Source organism: Melospiza melodia, chromosome 6 (assembly GCF_035770615.1).
Source record: "Melospiza melodia melodia isolate bMelMel2 chromosome 6, bMelMel2.pri, whole genome shotgun sequence".
NCBI lineage: Eukaryota > Metazoa > Chordata > Aves > Passeriformes > Passerellidae > Melospiza > Melospiza melodia.
This window is the reverse complement of record NC_086199.1, coordinates 3370417-3384010: the sequence shown is the minus strand read 5'-3', so window position 1 is coordinate 3384010 and position 13594 is coordinate 3370417. Positions and strand designations below refer to the sequence as shown.

At 43.2% G+C, this 13594-nt stretch overlaps 1 protein-coding gene across 2 annotated transcripts; it reads left to right on the top strand.

Annotated features, from left to right (window-relative positions):
* Positions 1-611: 611 nt before the first annotated feature.
* On the top strand, positions 612-13205 carry GMFB (glia maturation factor beta). 2 transcript variants are annotated; one of them, XM_063159650.1, is made up of 7 exons: positions 612-694; positions 3207-3303; positions 3697-3746; positions 4674-4725; positions 5740-5820; positions 7051-7124; positions 9410-13205. In XM_063159650.1, exons 1-7 carry the CDS (start codon positions 692-694, stop codon positions 9479-9481), a joined length of 429 nt encoding a protein of 142 aa, XP_063015720.1. In that variant the 5' UTR covers positions 612-691; the 3' UTR covers positions 9482-13205. The 2 variants fall into 2 exon arrangements, with proteins under 2 accessions (XP_063015720.1, XP_063015722.1); XM_063159652.1 differs by having other exon boundaries at positions 641-677.
* Positions 13206-13594: the final 389 nt, after the last annotated feature.

Here is a 13594-nt window from a genome sequence, read left to right as displayed (position 1 = left end):
TTATGGAATCCCTTAAAAGTGCATTTTTCTCTGCTCTAACAGCATCTAAAATTGTGAGCAGCATGGAAAAGGCCAAATATTCACTCCAGCATCAGGAGAACTTCACATCAAGGCTCCACTATGGACAAAGAGCGTGTGCCCGGCTCTGGCTGCTCCTATTTGTGCCTCGTGTGCTGGAGACCCTGCACGACTTCCAGAATTAAACTCCACTTCTACACAGAAGCACAGCAAGCACAACAACTTCTGATTTATGTCATGCTTCAATTCCAGGATTTAAACCTTCAGTCCTTGCCCTTTTTAAGGCACATTATGAGCTATAGAGCGGAGCTCACCCCGTGCCGCCCCGCTTCCCTCAGATCCCCTCAGCGAAATGGCGCCTGAGGGCGAGCCCGCGAGTTGCCATGGCAACAGTAAAGGGGCGTGGCCTGGTCTGCAATGCAAAGGAGAGAGGCGTGGCGCTGCGGCATCACGTGACCCTGCCTTTTCCCGCCCTCGGCGGCCTTGAACCTCCCCGCTGCCCGTAGACGCGTGACATGGCCCCGCCCATCCCGCGGGAGAGCAGTTGGTTGGTTGGAGGGCGATGGAGGGGGCGTGGCTTGCGCCGCGCAGGCGCGGTGAGGGAGGGGGCGCAACCCAGTGAGGAGGAGGCGGCGGCGGCGCGCGAGCGGCTGCGGTTGGTGCGCGCGCCAAGATGGTGAGGGGGGAGCGCGCGCCGCTCCCTCAGGGGGGACCCGGCGGGATCGTGAGGGGAGGGGAGCGGGGGGGGGGGTCCGGTCGGGAGGGGGCTCACCCCGCTGAAAGCTGCATAGTTAGCTGATTCAGAAAGATTCGATAGGGAAATGATAGAATAATCAACAGGAAAACGCGTGATATGACCTCTGAGGAACTGATTATGTGTCTGTGAAACGACTGATGGTTTGATGGCACCTGGTTGTTGGTTGTCTTGTAATGTTTCGAGCTAATTCACTGAAGAACGTCTGATTGTTGCTCATTGAAGTCATTCACCCGAGTGGTGAATTTGAACTTGAGCTGTGATTGCTGGTTGGAACAGACCAAGGGAAACAAGGACTGGTGGATGAATGCTGTGGGGTACTTTGCATTAATATTGGTTAATGGGTAAAGTAATGGTTGTGGAGAAAGGAAGAGACATGCATGCTGCTTTTAGTAAAGGTTTGCGGAGCTGAACCCTCCTGTGGAAGGAGCAGTTGCAGAGCAAATTTGATCAAATCTTGGGCTGTTTCGCTGCGTGCCTCTCTGGCGAGAGCCGTGCTGGAGGCTCTTTAGGAGATTCACGTTTATTTGTCAGGGTGAGGGTGAGCGGAGGGGTGTCCTGAGGGGGATCTGCTCAGGAGGGTGCGGGGAGCAGCAGCTGCCCCCCCTCGGTGGTGCTGGCAGGTGTGTCCCTGTCTGTGCAGCAATCCTGCCCTGCCGTTCCTCAGTTTTTGTTAAGCCAGGCGTTGGTGAGCCGGCTTAGCCTCGATAAACAGTCTGAATCTGATGTTACCGAGTGTTTTCCTTCAGGGATTTGTGTTTGTGTGGCTGCACAGGTGTGAGCAGGAGCATGGCTTGTCTGCTGGGAGAAGCTGGTGAGCCCAGGGGACGGGGAGAAAAGCTTCCTTCACAAAAGAGCATTTTATATAAAATAGAACCTCAGCTTTGAAATGCAGCCCTGAGTCCTGCTGGGTTTTTTAGTTGAGACCTCCTGGGTGAGTGAGAGTGGGTGTAAGTGACATTTTATATGAAATACAAGTTCAGCTATGGAATGCGGCCCTGAATTCTGTTGTGTTTTAAAGTATTCTTTAGGGTTTTCTCCCTCAATGAGTGAGAGTGGACGGTAGGGATGTTTCAGAAAATCCAGAATGACTTAGGTTTGAAAATACCTTTTAGATCATGGACTTCAGCCTGTTTGGGTTGAGGGACTGATCAGAGGGAGCCAAGGGTGATCTTTGACATTTATGGGAAACAAGCAAAATCAGGGGCACTGTACAGGCAGTGCCTGAGCTCTGCTGTCACAGCAGAGCCTGATTTCCTCTCCAGCTGTCCAGAGGAAGCACAGGGATGAAACTTTGTGCCAGAATTTGATCAAGGTGGAAATCTTTTTAGGAGCAAGCGACAACAAAACGTGGGGTATGGGAAGTGGGGAAGCAGAGCCACCCATCTGCTTTTGGGGGGAAATCTCACAATGTTGAACGTGAGGAGACAAAACTGGGGGCTTAAATAATAACATTCTGTGATTTATCTCAGTGCAAGAGCTCTTTATTAGAGCTTTTGATTGGTAATCTTGCACATTTTTTTTATCTGAGGGTTTTTTTTTTTAAGGAAACCTTGAAATACAGTTACTTTGGTACAAAGTTCTTAATGCCTTGAGAGTTCATAAATACAGTTCAAGCTGCAGATTTTAAGTAACTTCTTTATCAAGCTGGCATGAACCCGTTGGAGATGGAGGTTGTGTGTATAAAATGTTGTGGGTATAAAATGTTGCTCAGGAAATGGCAGTGGTTGGCTTGGTGCAGTTCAGAAATTGCTTGTGTAAGGGAAGATAACCTGCATGGCTGCTTGTGAAACAATAATTTCCTTCCTCATCTTCAGTGGGATGACTAATATGTGACTTGAGCATCTCTGAGAGCTTGGTGTGCACAGGGGGAAATGGCTGCGTGGTTTTGGGTTAAAATGTCTGAAAATCTTTCTGTGTGTGTGAATCTCAATATTTTTGTGGGTAAAAATAAACAAGGACAATGTTGTTCTTAAATACCAATAGTAGCTCTTACTATGTTAAGTGCTTAAATTACTTGATCCCATTTGCTGTTGCTCTAAGGGACTCCCTTATTTCAGGGCTCGGAAAATGAGGTCTAAAATTTAGTTTGTAAGTGCAGAAGTATAAATTCTACTTCTGAAGTGTAAAGTTGACTTCTAAGAGCTCTGAGAATAATCCCTTTTCAGGAGTAGTTAATAAATACTCCTAGTTAACTGCGTGGCTTTGAAGAGGGAAATTAAAACAGAAAAATGTTAATGTGGTTTAAAAAAAAAATTTCCTTTCACCCACGTTTTTGCTGGTTTTTGTGATGCTCTGAAGCTTTGGACAAGCTGCATGCAGGCCCTCTTCAATGTTTATGCACAGATGTGGGTGACACAGGGATTTTTTTTTTATCTGTTTCACTTTGTGGAAGGATTTATCTCTCCCTCCCCTGTGCCATTTCCTTTTGCAGAGTGAATCTCTGGTGGTTTGTGATGTTGCTGAAGACCTGGTGGAGAAACTGAGAAAATTCCGATTTCGCAAAGAGACCAACAATGCTGCCATTATAAGTAAGTTCCAAACGTGCCTGACAAAAATTGTCAGAAAATCCTCTCCCCTCTTTTCTTCCCTGTGTGAGATTTCTGCTTTATCAGGTAAACATGAGCCAGGGGGGTGTTTGTTCTCTGAGCTGCAGCACTTCCAATTCTGCCTGTAATTTTAACAATAAAATAGTGCTGTTATTAGGATTCAAGTCTCCATCTGCTCTTAGCAGAGTATTTATATTTAATTATGGCTCAGAGTCTACCACTGTTTGTAAAATGATTTTGGGAAGTCATGGGATACTCTGGAGAAGAAAAACAGAATCACAAGGACTAGAACTGCTGAGTGCTAAAAAGCTTCATGCATCCATTTTGTAAATTGATTGAAAAAAACATTGATCTGTGTTTTATTTTGATTTATAGTGAAAATCGACAAGGATAAGCAGTTGGTGGTGCTGGATGAGGAGCATGAGGTTTGTTAAATGAATTGTAAATAAGAGTATCTTCAGCCTGCAATGTATTGTTGTCTCTAAGGTACTGCCTTAGTTTCAAATTGTTATCAAACTCTTAATCTAATTTGGGTCATGAGCTTATTTAAATGCATGGTCACTCTGCATGTAAAGCACAGCACCATTAATAGTGAAACTATGCAGAAGCAATTGAGTTGACTAATTAATTGCACAAAAAAAAAAGTTATTTTAAAGCTGTTTTAACGATGTAAAAAGCATCTTTGGCACCTGCTGGCTTTTTGAAGAGATTTCTGCTGTGTTTCCACGTAGATCTGCACATTTGTCTCTGAGCTGGTCTGCCATCAATTAGAAGCAGGATTGCTAATCCCCTGCAGACTCTAAATTTGATGGGTGGCATAATAAGGTCAGCCCAGTGTGTGGTGTTTCTTAACGGTCCATAGGGCAAAATTAAATCCTTCCCAGGGCTTGGAGCATTAACCAGAGCTCTTGTTCCCTAGAATGTAGATGTTAATGTAACACTCAGATGTAACGGGGAATCCTTTTTGTGTGCTGAAGGAGGAAGGACTGAAATTTTCAAACTTTTGATTTATGTAGCTGATTTTAACTTACTTTATAGTGTGTGCTTACTTATTTAGTACTAGGGTTGGCAAAGCATGGTAACTGCCAGCATAGCCAACTATGCCAGAAATGTTTGCTCAATTTATTATGCCTAAAATAGGGGTGATTATTCACACTAACATTAATTCTGTGTTTAGTCATAGGAGTCTGTTGGCACACAAATCTTCCTAAACTGCTGTAGTAATTTGGGAGGTCCTTATCAGTTCACCTGTAGATCACCATCTGCCCTACAGGTGTTTGTGTCCATTACCCTGCTTTAACCTTCCAGTGTGAGGTACTTGCTCAAACATTGCTTGTGTTTAATGTCACCAGGGTATTTCTCCTGATGAGCTAAAGGATGAGCTGCCTGAGAGACAACCTCGATATCCTTGCCATGCTGCTGCCATTTGGACTTACTCACTCCTGGAAGCTGTTCAAAGTGTTGGACTTCACCTTTTTAGGCCAGTAATTGCTGTAGTGTGATCTTGCTGATCCTTTATTTGGGAAATAACCCAGGGATCAGTTCTCAGGCTGCACTGAACTGTTGTACCACTTGCTGAAACAATGACTCATTTAAGCCTTTCCTGACATTTTATTTCCTTTTACACTATATAATGTTTGGGGAAGTAAGGCAAAGCCACGTTGCTGGTAATGTAAAGAAGTGAGTAAAATGTACCAGTCACTGGCTACTTCTAAATATAGAGTTCTGCCTGTGTAACTCTGGATCTGTTTTGGTGCTTTCTCAGGATGTGGCTGTTGTTGTTTTGCTGCAGTTACTGATTCTGGAATTGCTGTGGCCATGTGATCCAGGGAGGAATCCCTGTTTTGGAAAAAGAACAAAAGAGGGTGAAGTAAATTAACTAGTGAAATAAAAGGGGTACTTAAGTTACATGTGAAGAAAATACCTGCCCTATTAGCCTCAAGAGCTGGCTGGCACCATTCCCTGTGCTGTTCTGAATCTTGCCTTTCATGCCTACAGTGCAGTGGGAGGCTGAAAACAGAAGTCCTGGCTAAAACTGCAGTTCAAATTGAGCAGAACACCTGAAACAACGAAGTTCTTGGTCAGCAAAGAAAGAATTTGGCTTTCATTAAAAGCCAAAACCACAGTGGTGGGTGTGGGAAGTCTTTTTACAAAGCTGGAAGAGGAATATTTGTGATGAAAGGGTGATTTTTAGCTCTGATGTGAAACATTACTACAGAGACAGCCCTCACACTGAGGCAGGGCCAGTTCTGAAAATCAGATGTGGAAGTGAAAACAAAACAGTGAGATTATTATTACCAAATTAAAACATCATCTTAAATGCAACACTGACTTCTGCCTGCATCAAGCTCTGATAACTGGGCATTATATCCTATAAAATAATTGATTTCTTAGTTTCTTTAACCTCAGAAAAAACATTTATTGTGTATAGCTACAAGTACCAGCATGAAGATGGAAGAGTTTCCTATCCATTGTGCTTTATCTTCTCCAGCCCCGTTGGTGAGTGAACTCTGTAGCTACTGTGTGTTGTAAATTTGGGCATATTCTCTTCTAGGGAAGATAAAACCGAGTACTTGGTGCTCTCAAGGAGGTTTTCCTGCCTTTGAGGTTCACATTTAGGGCACTTCAGATGTCTGAGAGAAGAGATTCTCTCTTTCCCACTTCTGAAGGCTGAGCTGGAGCGTTGGTTTCCTGCTTAGCTGCCAGAAGGTGTGTCTGCCTGAAAGTGCCTGTTCTCAGTGTGCTCAGCAACCTCTCAGGGGCAGGGCTGGAGCACTCTGCATCCCCTCATGGAGGTTTAACCTCATTTAACCTGTTCACTCCTCAGATCTTGGGGAGTCCTCAAAGCATGACCCTGTAAGGCTCAGGAAGGGAGCACAGGGAGGGCTGCAGGACTCTGCCTCTGTTCCTGAGTGACTCTGCTCTGCTCCCTCCTGCTACTCAGACATAAGTGACTGGGAGGGAGGAAATGCCTCTCATCTCACTAGGACATGAGAACCCATTTCTTTCTGTGGATCTTAGAATCCTATTCCTTTCATTCTACCCATGAAAGGAACAGGACTTTAGGAGGGTTAGGATGGGATTTGAGAGGAGTTTTTGAGGGGCCTGAGTGTAATGGGCAGCAGGAGAGGATGGTGTGAGGGGACAGTCTAAAGGGCTGTCACTGCTGTGGGGGAAAAGGAGCAAGAGAGGGCTCCCTGTCTCAGATCTGAGCATGTGAAAGTGCTGAAACAGACTGTTCCAGGGGAAACAGACTAATCCTGGATCATCCCAGGTTCGTAGAGAGCAGTTCAGAGCATCCTCTGCTTGTGTCACAGCAACCCTCACCATCAACCCACCTGCACAGGGCACTGTGTCATTTTAACAGGAGCCAAATAACCTGGGTCTTGGTTTGGGCTTCCAGAGCTGAATTGTTCCTGGGCTTCCATCTGTGTTCTGAACTGTAGCAGTGTATCTTGCTGGTATTACTGGATTATCCTTGTTATCCCCTGGAAGAAGATAAACTGATTGCATTGTTCTACCCTTCATTTCTCAGAGCTAGAGTAACTAGGTATATAAAAGAGTTTAGCAACTACTGAGCATATTCTTCTGTAGCTACCTGACACTCTTCCTTTGAATATCTTTAGCTTTCAGATTAGAATTCTTAAAAAAACCCCCAACTTATTTTTGAATTGTTGCAGTGAAAATAATTTTTAAAAATCTTTATTTTTTTTTTCCCTATAACTTCAGGATGTAAGCCTGAGCAGCAGATGATGTATGCTGGAAGCAAGAATAAGCTTGTACAGACAGCTGAACTCACTAAGGTATAACTGGCTTTTGAAATAACTCCCCCTTCACTGCAGGTTGTTGTTTTGTGTCTTGCTTGAAGCAGTGGCAAGAAGGATTTTGTGAGAGTTTGTGATTACAGTGAACAGAGTTTGGTTTAGGAAAGCTGAAGGAGGAGTATGTATGGAGATTTCTGTACCTTAAAACACCAGGAGGAACAGTGTTCTGTAAAACAAAAATATCCCTCAGTAGGATGGACATCTTTGCTGTGGGGGAGGAATTTACTGATGGGAAGAATAGACTGAAGCCTCAGTGTGGTGTGAATCAGTTTAGCTGGTTCCTGGGGCTGCATGCTTGCAGAACAGCCTGCAGGGTAAGTAACATGTGCCAAGGGATGAACAATTTCTTCCTGTGCTGGGTTCTCCCAGTACTGACACCAGAAGAAATCACTGCCTTCACTAGGTCTGGCTGTGTGTATATTTTAGAAAAGAAATGTCACCTATTTTTCATTTTGGAGAAATGAAAAATTTTCTTTGAAATCTTTGCCTAAATGGCACCTAGACTCCTTTTTGCCTCAAGCAGTAAAGCTTAATAGAGTCAGTAGCTGCTGCAGGTTTTTCATACCATGTGAAATTACTTCAGCACTTCCCACAGCACTGTTCCCTTCATTCCTTATCCTGCTGAGTCCTTTAACATCCCAGTAAAAATGTTAAGAGAACTATGGATCACAGAATGGCTTGAGTTGGAAGGGACCTTAATGTTCCTTTGTTCCAACACCTCCCACCAGCCCAGGCTGCTCCAAGCTCTGTCCAGCTTTTGCCTCTTCCAGCTGTACCTTGTAAGAGAAGACACCTCTGTTCCAAATTAGACCTCAGGTTAACAGGAGTCAGTAGGAAGGCAGCAGAAGATGGCAGAAACAATCAGCACAGCCCCAAGAAATCTTTTTTTAGATCTGTTGAGACTGTATCTTGGAGGCCTGATAACTGATAGAAAGGAGGTAGACAGTTTTTAGTAAGAAAGAAGAAGGGATGGTGAGAAGAAGGTGAAAGCCTGGGAAGTAGCTCAGTTAGAGTTGGAGTTCCTGTCACTTCTGACATGGGAGAAATTCAGCCTGAATGGCTTTTGAATGCAAGTCCAGGGCTGGGTTCATTCATGGTTCCTGAAGGCAGAGAGCACAGGCTGTCTCCAGTTGGGATTGCCTGCTTGCTCTTCAGATGTGCTTTATTCTTGCCACTTGCTGAGCTGTGTTTCATTTTAACTCCTGCTGGGACTTCCTCCTGCTGTGAGTTTTGCTCATGACTCAGCTGAGTTCTCTCAGTCTCCAGTGACTTGCATATTAGCTTGGTTCCTGTTAAGCTGTTCTGTTCTTGTAACACTGATTTTTGGGGTTTCTTCACTTTAAAGACCTGTGAATTTGTAAAATTACCTGACTTTTGTCTTTGGGCATCTCATGGACTCCAGTAATCAATCATAATTGACATTGTTTCTGTTCAGGCTATTAAAAGCAAACCCCAAACCCTAACCAGTTACTTGCCCACATGGAATTTAAAGTGTATATTGGTGTATTGGACCTTGTTTTCTGCTTCAAGGCTTCATTAAAATTTCACAAAGCTTTGGGTTAGTAGCTTTTAGATTGTTTTGGGGGTTTGCCCAGAGATGCTGTGGCTGCCCCATCCCTGGAAATGCCCAAGGCCAGATTGGATGGGGCTTGTAGCAACCTGGGACAGTGGAAGGTGTCCCTGGCATGGCAGGCGATTGGAGCTAGATGGTCTTTAAGGTCCTTTGCAACCCAAACCATTCTGTGCTTTAGGATTTTGTTGGGTTTTTTCCCCAAGTTTTCTATTTTGAGACATTTTACAGTTGAAACAATATGCTACTGGCTACTATGAATTTATTTCAGTTGAAAGAAAAAATAACTGTGTGTTGGACTGAGTAAAATTGCTAAACTTTGGGCTTAAATCAATCCAGATATTACATTATTTGTATTCTTCAAAATACCATCTTGCTGAGATAATGCATGCTGAGATGGGGCCACTTCAGGGTTATTTTAAAATGTAGTACATGTGCTTTTCTCACATTCTAAGGGATAAGAGTAAAACCCAGAAATAGCATGACAAGATTCTTGTTTATGTTAGTGATGTTTTTGCCACTTAGTGTTGTGTATTTTCCTCTGATCTGATGCTTTCAAGAAAGCCCCTGAGAATTGCAGGTTGGTTGTGTTTTATTGCAGCTCAGCCCTGTGTGTGGAAAGGTGCTGCTGCATTGTGTGCTTGTCCCTTCCAGCCCCATCCCTCAGGAATTGATGCAATGCCATTTTGTTTAGGTATTCGAAATCAGAAATACAGAAGACCTAACTGAAGAATGGCTGCGTGAGAAACTGGGCTTTTTCCACTAAGGAAAACCTCTAAGTGTTTCTGTACCATCCTGGTGATACTGGAACCAGACATGAATACTTCCATCCAAGCAATGCACTGTATTCACAGCTGTCTCCTGCAGTATCTCTCTTGTGCAGAGTTTGTGCAAAGAATAGCAGGTCTGTCTCCTTGAAGTAACAAATCTTTGCAGGTGTTTCCTTATTTGTACCTGCTAAAAGGGAATACTCCTCTGCAGGGACTCCTTTTGCACTCCTGTGACTAATATTTCTGTAACTAAAATAGTTCAGTTCTGGATTTATAACCGTGTACAAACATCATTTGGAAGCTGACGCTAACTTTTTCTGAGCTACAAATGCATCCTTATGACACACATTAGCCATTTATATGCAGAATTTATGTACTCTCACTTAGCAGAGTAATTTTTGACTTAATGTCTTCTCAATTTTGAAGCATTTGTTGGAAGCTCCCTGGAAGCATTTGTTTGGTATTAAAAAGTCAAAATCCTTGTACTGCAAATCCATCCATTTATCTTTCCATCAAGTCCATGTGAACTGTCTCAAATTCTTGGAACTAATTTTTGTCATTCCAGTAATTCCTCAGTTGCCTGAGTCAATCTTCCTAAATTTCAGGGCAAAGCTTTGACTGTCCAGTTCTCATGCTAATACAGTCTCACAGGAACTAGCTGATAACTAAGGGCTGAACTACAACTCTGGTTCCTCTTGCACCAGATTTCTTCTTGCATCTCTGTTCTGACACTGTTGAGAAGTTTACCTCTGCTCATTTCCTTTTATCTGAACACCTGGTGATACTGTGTGCCTTTCATTTGTTAGCTTTAAAAGGACTTGAGAATTTTACACTGCCACTTCTTACAAATTTGGTAAAAACTTTGTTAAAGAATCCAAGTAATATTTGTTCCTAGTGCCTCGTGCTGCAGTTGACATCTGTTAAAACAAAAAGCCAACCTCATTTTCTTTGAAATTCCAATCATCTGCTCCATTTGTAGGAGTCAGGAGGTTAAAGCTTTTCATGATAATAAATGATTTGTATCTTTTTTGTTATAAAAGTTGGCCACACATAGCTTTTGAGTATTTTAATTACAACCTCTAACTTTCTTAAAGGCTTTTTGGTCAAAATTACATTCCAGATGAAGCTTTTGCATAAATGATCATTTGATTTTCATCTACTTAACGGTTCATCTCTTTGAAACAGCAAATCTAATGTGAAAATAGTATTTAACTTTTATAAATGACCAGTCTTTTTACAGGTCTGTTTTATATGAATAGAGTAGCTGTGTGGTGTGGGCCACGTTCAGCACGTGCTGTGGCAGGAAGGAGGAGCACTCACGGGACAGTCTCTCCCTGTCTTGCTCGTGAGTGTTTGTTGTGCTTCTGAACAAGTGGCTGCGGAAGAGCAGCTTCCTGTTGATAACATACCTTAAAATGCAGCTGCCCCAACCAATCTGCTCGCTGGGAGGAATGCAGTGTTCACTTTGGAGGCCAGTATTTCATGCTGTGAAACCTTTGCTGAAAGTGGGGTTAGTTTTGTCAACTTAGGTTGTGTTAGTGGTAAAACACTAACTCCTGCAAGATCACAAGGAATTCATTTGCAAAGGTCTTCAGTGTTGGTAAATCTCTTCCTAGTTTGATGTTACTGCTCATTTATTTGTATATAAATCTGACTTGAGAGGAGCTTTTCAAAATACATGTTGGAATGATCCAATTAAATCGATACTTTGGTGCAGGAATGAAATGCTTGTAATTAAATTTCTGTGTTAACATACTGAACTGGAAAAACAATTTCATTTCCCTGGATGAAAAAATGTTGATTATGAAACTGTTGCTTGATCATTCTGTACTGCAGATCAATAAAAACCATGTCTTTTGTGACAAACATTGTATAAATAAGACTTTGGCTTAAAGGGTAGTGTCATTCCAAGCATCAGTCTGGGAACAGCAAGAATCTCTTTTGAGGTTTTTTTGGGATTGTACTAAAGGTGAGGCATATCAAAGTACAGTGTGGACGAGAGGGAAGCTGCTGCTTGGAATGTTCAGCTTGATTTGCAGTGGGGAAAAACTGGATTAATCATGTCTGTTGTACTTTGTATACTGGTGGGCTGCCAACTGCTGCCTGCACAGGTCTGCACAAAAATAACTGTACAAGAGGCCTGTATCAGGAGGGAAGGGAGGAGCTGCTGCATGAAATGGTGAAATTTGACCTTTCATCTCTGGATTGCTCCCCCTTCTGCCAAGAAAACATTATTCCTTACAGCTGTATCTTCAGCTGAGTTCTTCCACTTCTCATGTCCTCGTGCCTCACTTAAGCACTTTCTGCCTTGGGTGCTGCCCCTCCAGCCTTGCAGGGAGCAGACAGATCCTCGTGAGAGTGTTCAAGCCCAGTTTCCCCTGGAAGGTGCTGTTGATGCTGCTCAGCCCACCAGTATTGCTCCTCAGCCAGCCCTGCCTGGCAGCTGCTCCTGCTTCCCTGGCTGAGCTGTGGAAGCAGCTGCAGGTTCTGGGAAGATGAGTGTGCAGAGGGTGTTTGTGTTCCAGCCTTGTTTGTGTTCTCTTTGCTCTTCATGCAGTGTTTTGACACAACTGGCTGCTGCTAATTGTCCTGGGCTCTTGAGATGCAGGTAGTGCTAACACTTGATTAAACAAAGACATCATTATGTCCAGGTCTTTCCTGCACAAATAATCCTTGTTTTCATAACATCTTTCCCCACCTTATCTGTAGAACTGTGTGTTCTGTGCTGCTGCCCCCTTGGGCTCAGTGGGAGGCAGATGAGTCCATGTTCAGGCCAGTATGTTCCTGCTGGGCTTTGCTGGTGAATTGCCCATCTGTAATCACACATTTCTCTTGAATTTTCAGACCTCTAAAGGACAGCATAAATTAGCCTAGGGGAGCCTTTGTAGCTAAAGGTCTGAGAGTCAGCATTTTCCATTGGGAACTCCTATTTTTCAGGAGTTAGTAAGTTGGCCATAAAATCCTCGGTCTGGAGTTAAAGGTCTCTCCAAGGGAGACTTCTGCCACAATTAATCAGGTTTGCTTTAAATATTGACTAGATGGCTGGGATACAGCTCTTGTAATCGTATTCACTGATGGTAAGCTGAATTTAAGCATGAGTTTGCATGTCAGCCCATGAAATAGACTTGTAGTGTTTTGAATATTTTTAACAAAAAATTGTAAATGCTGGTATTTGATGGTTTAAGTGTATTTCTAGTATAATGAATACTGTTCTGATCTATTAAAGGAGGCAATAATGCAGGTGTTGACACCTTTTTCACTTCTCCAAAGGAGCATCTTTGCATTTGTACCAGGATTCCATTTTTGTATCTTTAACTGTAAAATAGCTGGTCCAGAAACAATGTTAAATTGCTGACGGGTCTGACTCAAACAGGCAGAAGCAAGAGAATTCAATTCCTTACTTCAGAGCATTCCAAAAATAAACATCATGAATGTTGTTTTTATACATACATGTAGTGACTGTGAAGTGGGACATGAGATGGGGCTCAGTGAAACTCTTGTGTTTGTTCTGTGGTCCAGACTTGTCTTAAAAGGTGTGAGAGGTTCACAGCCAGATTTGGGAATTTGGCAGTTCCATGAAAATACCAGTAACCAGTACAACTTCCATATGCTGTTTAGTCTCTGCTACTTCACATTGCATGTTTACTTTAAACCAAATCTTTTTTTTTTTTTTTTGCTAAGCATGGTGCTTGTATTGGTTTAAATAAAATATTTCATTAAGAGGTTGTGTTGGCCTGTTTTAATTGCAAAATGGTCCCTGTGTGACAGGTGATGCTTGGTATGACCTTCCTCCTTTTCTCAGCTTCCTGAAGTTTGTGTTGGACTTTCAGGTGTCTTCAGTCTCAACTGCTCCCTCATTTGTTGTTGTACCTAAAATAATTCCATTTCCATCTGCTGTGATGGGGAGGAGAGGAGCTGTTGGAATCCTGCAGGGAACTGCTGTGCTCTGCTGCTTTGCACCTTTGTGTCACAGACCTCCCACTGCCTGCAGATGAGGTGCAAGGCAGCGTGGGGCTCGGTGTCAGCCTGGAATGTCACAGGAACTTCCCTGCTCCACCTCTCCCACAAGGCTCCTGGCAGAACCTGGAGCTGTGCAATACAATGCAGAG